Here is an 8,925-nt window from a genome sequence, read left to right as displayed (position 1 = left end):
TGAATCAAAAACATACAGGTCCTTTAGTGTTTTTACAAAGACTTGCCTAAAGGATTGAATTTATTTTGGTGCAGAACAGAAGAGGGAGAATTACTCTGCTGCGAGACTAAAAATCAAAGACAAAACCACAAGACGCAATACTAGCATTTGAGCGTATAACTTAAAACGCACTGTGTCATGTGAACAATCACTACCCATTACATCAAAAATATTATACATTTACTTCTTTCATCTCTTACCATTATAAGATAGGTTGGGCAAATACCTGGCACCAAAAAATTGATGCATGATAGTTCCAATACGTTAAACAAAATGTACTATATTAGAACATTAATATTTAAAATTTTATGCTGACTTCTCGGCCAAATTCAGATGGCTTACCACTTCCTAGAAATCTTGTTTACTCTTCTGCAAAAAAAATAGCAAATTACTGACTTCACCTTCTTTCACAGTACTCAAGGTGACTGAAGCATACTCCTGACGGAGAGGTGAAGGAAAGGATATTGATATTGCATTCAAATTACTGTAACAAACTAGTGTCACATGTTAGCAAAATCTCCCAGCATCTTCATAAAGCGTGTCCCAGTTTTTCCAAAATCCTGTTGCAAGGGCTTCCCCTCCATGTAACAAGTCACTCCAGCACCCATCGGGTTTCAAACACCAGCAGAAATCTAACACTGACCTGAACGCAACCCTCTGTGAACCATGAGGAGCTGATAAGTTTATTCACCCTCTACTAATTATTAATCTTGATTTTCCATTTGTAGAGTAACATTATTGTAAAATCTAACTATTGGCAGCACCTGTGTTGCCGTTTTAGTTGCTAGGAAGAGCAATCCAGGTGCTGCTGTATTTGCTATACATTTGAATCGAACAAGTGTAATATACAATTCATATTTGAACATTATGCCATCCAAGTCCACACAATGTCCATCAAATAAATCAACGTGATGTTGCAATAAAATACACGACCTGATTTATCTAATAAAGTTCCTCATCACGTATCCTATCCGAGATAGATCCAATGCCTTTAGTATCAGACTGCAGCCAGAGGCAATCATAAGGAAATAACCAAGTGCGCTTTAGGTGGGTGAGCATTCTGACAGTATTTAATGGTTTGCAGCATCAGCTTGTCGAGGCCAGCCTTCTTCCTCAACGCCAGAGTCATATTCTTCTTCAGATGAATCTTTAGTGGGAGCCCTATAATTAAAACGAACTGATCAGATACTTCAGAAATGGAGAAACTTGAGTGCAGACTTGCACTGCTGCCAGAATGCAGCCTCATCACTGAAAACCAAAAGTCTACCGAATTCAGTTAAGTCATCAGTAAATTTAGTATTTCCAGCAAACGTGAATGCTGATGCTCTACAAAATCACCTAAAGCACGCACCAGCGTAGGCACAATACTGTCTACTCCAACCATCCCCTTCTGAGACACTGGGTATGCCCAGCCAAGCTTCAGCACAGACACAGATGAATTCAAAGCACCTACTCAAAAAAAGTTGTCAGAGGCAGAAACCAAGCCAGAGTTCCTAAATTTCAGGCTTGTGTTTTTAACCTGACCCATACCCTCTCAACTCCAACCTTTGTTCACTAAAATTAAGAGTTTCTTTTTTTAATATACAGATTTGTCCAGTGCTTTCAGCGTTCCACCACATCATTATCATAACGCAATCTTTACATCATTAAATTGATTATGCTAACAGGAGTTCAGCAAATCAACAGATGTGCCTTTGTGGCTCTCCACTGCTGCAAGAGAAAATTGTGGCAGCCTGAAGCTTGTATTAAAAAACCACCTCAGCGGTAGAAGGAGGAAGGAAAAAGTCCTGTTTCAGAAGCCTCAGTACAGTCACAATTAAACTTCAGATTTTTACTGTTAACTTACAATGCTTATAAATTATTTCTATTTCTACAGGTATACACACACACACAAAAAGCTTAACGTAACTTCATATACAAGTTTATTGTTAAATTTCTATTTAAAAACTAAACAATACAAACCCAAAATCTCTAGGATAGAATAATTCAGCTGTGTACAGTATACAGAGAATTGGATCTTTTTTAGGTTGTGTGTTTGTTCCTACAGCAAACATCAGAATACCTGTCTAGCTGTACAACTTGTCTGATACTTCCATTATGGTTTTACCTAATGTATCCTGGCTCTTTTTTGCCTTCTACAACATCTTTGTCAACTTCCACGCATACGATGTCAGAATTGGGCACTTCAAACATGGGCTCCAGCAACAGCTTTTCCTACAAGAAGACAGAGGGGAAAAAATATTTCTGTATGCCCTCTTATACTTAACAATATGGTTAGCAAGTGATTTTCAGAGCTAGAGAGTTTTCTTGGAAGAACTCTGAATACCCACACAGTTTTAGAAAAAGACTTATTGTATCCATATAAGACCCACAAGTGAGTGAGTTTTTGACTGAAAATTGTGATGATTTAGGTCCATACACACACGCGTAGGTAGCTTCATTTACTCCACATGAGATTTAATTTACTCACCATTATAGATCGAAGACCTCGTGCACCAGTTTTTCTGTCCAAGGCCAGTCTGGCTATAGCCTTCAATGCATCTTCAGTAACATTTAATTCACACTACACAGAAAAATGGTAAGCTTCCTTAATTATTTCATGTATAAGTCAACTGTGTGTGGAGTACAATAGTGCAAGCATTACCAAAAGTAACAAACCGTAACCATTTCCTTGTTACAGACCAGGATGTTTAGCACTGAAGCTATGTACATAAAGCTTCAGCTACACCTCCTTTCTGACTAACATTACCAGCATCAACTGTGTCCCTTTACCTACAACTACTATAAGTATCTCTACAGCATATGAAGTGGCTCTTGATGCCTGTTAGGCAAGGGCACAGATGTTTATTTAAATTTTAACAGGAAGAGCAGCTCAACTACTTCCAGATTCCTTGCCCCACAAGGAGAGTTATCCAGTCTAAACCAGTCAGGTTTTAACAAGTTAGCTTGCCTTTTTTTTTTGGAGGGGGTAAGTGCACATATGGAGGGAAAAAGTGATTTCAATTGGTATTTTAGATTGTTTAAACACTGTATTTATAAAAAAGAATATTAAAAAGTCATTAAATAAAAAAATCAAACCTTATCCATGCTGAAAAGTGCTTGGTATTGAGGAACCACGGCATTTCGTGGCTCAGTAAGAATTCGTACAAGGGTTTTCTCATCCAGGCTGTGCAGAGGAACCACAACGGGCAAGCGTCCCACAAACTCAGGAATCATGCCAAACTCTATGAGATCTCTGGCTTCCACGTGACGCAGCAAGCGATCCTTTTCTTCAATATCCTCATGTGGGTCGGATTCTCCACTGATATTGGCAAGATCAGCTGCTGCTGCAGCCCTTCTGCCTTTTCCCATATTTGCTGGTGTCCCAAATCCTAGATACTGCAAAACAAACACGTGTTATGCTTACAGAAATATAATAGTTAAGTTCTCTTCATGTAACTAAATCATATTCTATGTGCATTAAAAAATCTGCAGTGACTCATTATGTCATTATATATTAATTCAAGCTCAAGAAATTATTTCGTAGTAAAATTAGACTCCTTACACACAATCAGTTTCTTATAACATTCAACTTCCTCAGTAAAGCATCAATACATAAGTTGAAGGGCAAGGTTGTTTTCTTAAATAAAAAGGTTAGTAACATGTCCCAATAAGGTTTCAAATACTAAAAAGGGCTCTTCAGAAGTGAAGCAAACACATGCAAGTACGCTTACATGAAAAGCTATGTGAATTATCATAAACGCTAATTTGGATTTCAGTCACTCCTCTGTTGTTAGAAACGGGGTGCACGCTTTGTCAGAGAGCTGCAGCCAGAACTGCTCTACAAACAAACTCAGTGGGTTTACAAATATAGCCAGACCTTTAGGAGTCAGTACTGTGAAGAGTAATTAAGATAATTTTTCAGTTCAAATGCAGTCTGATGCACTCACTTTTTCATTTTTCCTCCTGCTGATAATTCTGTCAAGACCATTAAAAGCACCAGAAGCTACAAAGAGGATGTTTGTTGTGTCAACCTGCACTGTTTCTCCCCGGAGTTTACGAGAATTCTTTTCAGGAACGTTTACTATTGTGCCTTCTAGTAATTTCAACAAGCCCTAGGAAGGAAAGAAGAAATAAGCAATATAAAATTCCACTGTGTAGCATCATATAAAGCAGCACACCATACTGTGCTTACTTTCACAGATGTACTTACATTTTTTGCTCCTTAGGCCTTTATAGTAGCAGTGTCTAAAGAAATCAGTTTTCCATATGAGACTCAAGGACAGACAAAAATCTTCCTTTAATGTGACTCCCATGCACATTATGAGCTGCACTTTGTAAAGAGTTGCTTTAAGAGTTTTATCAAAATGGAAAATGTTATCTGTTCTTGCCTACGTTATGCAACTTGCTAGCTGAAAGCTGCAAAGGCTTTTTCCATTGAAACGTTTCTATGAAGTAGTCTGAAGCAAGTCAAGAGGAAAAGATGAGGGTTTCAAGATTAATAATTAAGGAACTGCAGAACTATGACTCTAGGTACTCTAATGCTATTTGACATAGGATAGGATGATATGTACGCTTGATGGACTGTTCACTTACGAAGTCAGATCACTCCATGGAAGTACTTACTTGTTGAACACCTTCTCCTCCGACATCCCGTAACTGATGAATACCGGGAACGCTGCCAATCTTATCTACTTCATCCAGAAAAACAATTCCTGCAGTTACAGAAAATAGATTTAAGGAAGACTCCCCTTTTTAAGACAGCAAGAACTTACACACAGGGAAGAACATAATTTAAGACAGCAGCAGTCTGTGCTACATCCATACTGTAGATGGCTAAAATGTATGTAATCTTGTCCAACTGTGGACAAGAACAAAAACTACAAGATATGCTTAGAGCTCTTTCCAGGTTTATTCTTTCTGATTTAAAGTGTTGAAATACCTGAACAGAAACATAACTTACAAAAACACTGGTGGTCTCAAAGTTCAGAGCACTTAGGTGAGATTAACACAGTCTATGAATGTACTTCAGGGAACATATTGTAAAGGTTTACCTTGCTGAGCTTTTTCTATGTTGTAGTTGGCATCCTGCAGGAGTTTCGCAATGACAGATTCGATGTCTTCACCAACGTAGCCAGCTTGAGTCAAGGTAGTACAATCACAGATAGCAAAAGGTACGTCTAGGCATTTAGCTAGAGTCTGAGCCAGCAAGGTTTTACCTGATAAAACAAAACCTGTATGTTATAGCTTCCATACATTTCTTTAGAGCACACAAACCCAAATATTTGCGATAAGATCATCATTACAGTCATTAAACATTTTGAGTGATGCCAGCATGTGTATATAATATTCATATAAGAATATTTTCCAAGGGAGCTAGTTTCTACAAACAGTGTTTTTTACCTTTGCAAGCGGTATTTCTGAATTAGTCTAATAGTTCACATTTGAAGCAGCTTGAAATGCATACAGGATCGCATAATATAAAACCAGAATACCTGTACATGCATAGATTAAAGATTAAATAAGTCAGTAGTCCTTTGCAGACACTCAGTGTGCAGTGCAAAGTCCAATTGCTCCTGCTTTGAAGTTGGGGAGAAACAGAATTAAAATATTATTTAGTGGATGTTCTCCAAAATAGTCTGCAAAATGCTATCACTTCAGCACAAACACTCCCACTCCTTATGAACATTTCTCTTTTAGTCCCCCTGCAACTGATCTGTCCCAGAGGACAACACCTCCTAACTGCAGCATCTCAGCTTGCTAGCTGAAGCAGAGAAACTTCTAATGCATTTTATTTCAGCTTAGTAAAAGTTGCATCTTTTAATCAGTCAGTAAATACAGGCATTAAAAAAAAAATAAAGAAGAAAACCACGTGAGCCTTTCAAGGCCATTTAGCTCAGCTTGTTACCCTGACCCGAGAGTACAAAAATCCCAGTTTGGAATTGAGGGTTTAGCTTTTTATACATCAAACTGGGACAATCACAAAAGAGGAAAATCACTCATTAACCATCAATTTTAAGAAAAACTTGACATCTATAAAAACTTGCAGCTGTGTACCTGATCCAGTTGGTCCAAGTAGCAAAATATTACTTTTTTCAAGTTTTATGTCGTCATTAGGTGAATCTAGAACTTCTCCTCCCCGTTTTTCCTGAGGTATCTGCTGGTTCATCTGTTGCTGCATTGATGCTCCTAACGCGTTACCGTGTGGACTGATTCCAGCAATCTGCAGTAGCTCTGTAGAGAACAATAACAGCACTGTCTGAGCACTGAGGAGGTCTGCCATTACCTTAAATGCACAATAAAAGCTTGTTTCTTCTGTTTTGTTCTGCAAACCTATACTTCTACCTGTACAGAGGTGTACAGATAGGACTGCAACAGAAATATGGCAAAATTACTACAAAAACAGGAGTTCAGATCATTTTTTTGCACAAGGACATATTTGCATTTATGAAAAGAATTTCCAGTGGAAACAGTGGATTATCCAAAAATATTTCTCTACATTAAAAGCTAGAGAAATTTTCAGTCCTTACTAATTGACTCATTTTAAGTATCTTTTTTTTAACACGTGAGAAGAAATAAATCCAAACTGTTTATCTCAATGATGAAGTACTACAAGAATATAAGGTATGTTATAAAATAATGCACAGGTCTACTTCTCAAGACTTAAAGGTTTGTTTCTGTTCAGTTGTTACAGCTTTTGTCTCTACACGTGAATATGGAGATTGAGCTGGATTCTCTCTTTTCAGAGCATTAGTTTTAATTGAAGAATAGTGAAAATTACGAAAACCAGTGTGAAGACCTGTAACTGGGATTACAAATTGACCTGCACCAGGCTATGGAAGAAGTTCAATAGCCAGTGAGAGTTCCAGTGGACTGAAAATAAATATAACTGACATCACCCAAACAAAAAAAAAAAGCGCATTCTGAGGTTCAAGGTGACAGCGCCTTTGAAGAGTACAAATACCCTGCAGAAAACAGTTGCATAACTTCATTATCTACCTCACATCGTATTCTGTATGGCATTACCAATATAATCCCAATTCAGATCCAAGTAAAAAAATAAAATCCATTTCACTTGGTCTACTGAGAGTAATTCTAAGGGACAGATCATTATTTAACCAGCTTCATAAAAGGTGTTTTCACAATCTACCTGCCTTCCACCTAGAAGTAGGTGAAGTCAAATTCTAGTCACCTCTAGTAAAAACACACTTGATGCCATCAATTAAATTTACTTGCTGATGAAAAGCCAACAGATTTTTTCCCAGCGTTTTAAACTAGTGGTCACTGAAGACTATTCTACATTAACATCAAAAGAGGAGATATTGCAGAGGAGGCCATGAGGAGAGAGTTCACTTACTTGTAAATCTGTACTCATCCTCCCGTCTTCTGATTTCTAATTCTAAGAGAGAGGATGAAAACAGTAATAAAAAATAAGTTTATAAAAGCTTATAAATTCTCTACCTCTTGCCCTTTTCTGAATATACCTCATCACTGTGTATGAATGTTATTTCTAATAAAAATCCACACATGAATTATTTTTAATTGCTGTCAAAATTAACCCAAAACCCAACCTGCATGTTTTTAAAATGACAGCAAGCTTTGTATCATTTAAAACAGTAACACTATTACCTCTGATTAGATTTTCATTTTAAAACCACCTGGTAGAGGGGGAAAAAATGCAGGTTTTGGGTTTTTTTAAAGGCTTCCTTAAAGTCTCACATTTATATCCTAGTGTTACAATGTAAGGTTTGGTGTATTTCCAAGTGCTAGCTGTTACAAACATTCACTGCCAGTCCCTCTGGGTGTGCACTATTTAATCTTCCTGAGGAGCGTCAGGGAATTCCCTGTGCCAGGTACACAACTGCTCTCCTACCACTACTAGAACAGTGCTACTAATGTTCCCCTCTCAGTTAAAACACCTCTTTATGTAAATTTGAAAAACAGAGATTTCTGTTTGCTTAGCATACTATTTATTGCAAGACAGAACAAAGCACCCTTAATAAAAAAAAATAACAAAAAAAATCAAGGTACACTTTGAATCAGAGAGAAACTTAATCCTGCTGCTAAAAATAACTTAGATCGACATAGCTACACACTTACTCAGGAGCAAAAGTACTGCCAAGAGTAACTCCAGCTACACCTGCCAGATACGGAACAATGCTATGGTGACCAACAGATGCTGCCAACAGCAACGAGCGAGGTTAGAAAGCTCAAACTCATCAAATCCACTATGTGAAATATTGTCTTCATCATCTGCATTGTTGCTCGCAGGTCAAGCAGCAGATTTAGCGTTAAGCAGTAAATGAGATTAGAAAGAAAAATTTAGGAGGCTCACTTCATAAAAAGTTAAAGGAAAATACCTAATATGTGTCAGTAAAAAACGCAAGCCATTCAATACAGTAGGCAATACCCATGCCACCACAAACCTGTAAATCACAGAAGTTCACGTATAGTGAAAATTAAATTAAATATTAATTCTTTTAGATCATTTCGATTACAGAACATGTAGTGCCAAGGTAAAACCTTTCTCAGGTTTCTTAATTCAGAGTCCTGAAATGGTAAGTTTTATTTGTCAAAAAAATACCAAACATCATACAAACCTCTCGGTGTTAAAGAAGTCTGCTTTTCAACTTCTGCTTGCTGTCTCAGGTTAGCTGGGATATTATTGTAGATTCTCTTGTAATGATTGTACACAGCAACTGAAAGCACCTTCTTGGCAAAACACTGACCAACAACGTATTTGTCGAGGTAGTTATAAATCTGAAAAATAACTTAATTTTAGAAACACTTCTAAACCACTTTGCAGCAATAAAAAAAATAGTATATTGTGCCAAAGATGGACATTACAGAAGTGAGAAACAGAAACCCAACATCTAAACTGCAAAATATATTCCTGTTGGTAAGTTT

At 37.3% G+C, this 8,925-nt stretch overlaps 1 protein-coding gene across 2 annotated transcripts in view; it reads right to left on the bottom strand.

Annotated features, from left to right (window-relative positions):
* Nucleotides 1-611: 611 nt before the first annotated feature.
* CLPX (caseinolytic mitochondrial matrix peptidase chaperone subunit) overlaps nucleotides 612-8,925 on the bottom strand; it is an 18,091-nt gene continuing 9,777 nt past the window's right edge. The window contains exons 5-14 of one of the 2 annotated variants that reach the window (XM_010181462.1): nucleotides 8,619-8,778; nucleotides 7,376-7,417; nucleotides 6,076-6,252; nucleotides 5,073-5,237; nucleotides 4,645-4,733; nucleotides 3,969-4,133; nucleotides 3,118-3,417; nucleotides 2,510-2,602; nucleotides 2,147-2,253; nucleotides 612-1,200 (exon numbers count right to left, since the gene is read on the bottom strand). In XM_010181462.1, coding sequence (XP_010179764.1) covers nucleotides 1,110-1,200; nucleotides 2,147-2,253; nucleotides 2,510-2,602; nucleotides 3,118-3,417; nucleotides 3,969-4,133; nucleotides 4,645-4,733; nucleotides 5,073-5,237; nucleotides 6,076-6,252; nucleotides 7,376-7,417; nucleotides 8,619-8,778 — 1,389 coding nt within the window. In that variant the 3' untranslated portion in view covers nucleotides 612-1,109. The remainder of the gene's footprint in view (nucleotides 1,201-2,146; nucleotides 2,254-2,509; nucleotides 2,603-3,117; nucleotides 3,418-3,968; nucleotides 4,134-4,644; nucleotides 4,734-5,072; nucleotides 5,238-6,075; nucleotides 6,253-7,375; nucleotides 7,418-8,618; nucleotides 8,779-8,925) is intronic. The other variant, XM_010181463.1, reaches the window with a different exon arrangement.

This window comes from Mesitornis unicolor, unplaced genomic scaffold, assembly GCF_000695765.1.
Source record: "Mesitornis unicolor isolate BGI_N332 unplaced genomic scaffold, ASM69576v1 scaffold22173, whole genome shotgun sequence".
Taxonomy (NCBI): Eukaryota; Metazoa; Chordata; class Aves; order Mesitornithiformes; family Mesitornithidae; genus Mesitornis; species Mesitornis unicolor.
The sequence above is the reverse complement of the archived record's forward strand: the minus strand, read 5'-3'. Positions and strand labels throughout refer to the sequence as shown.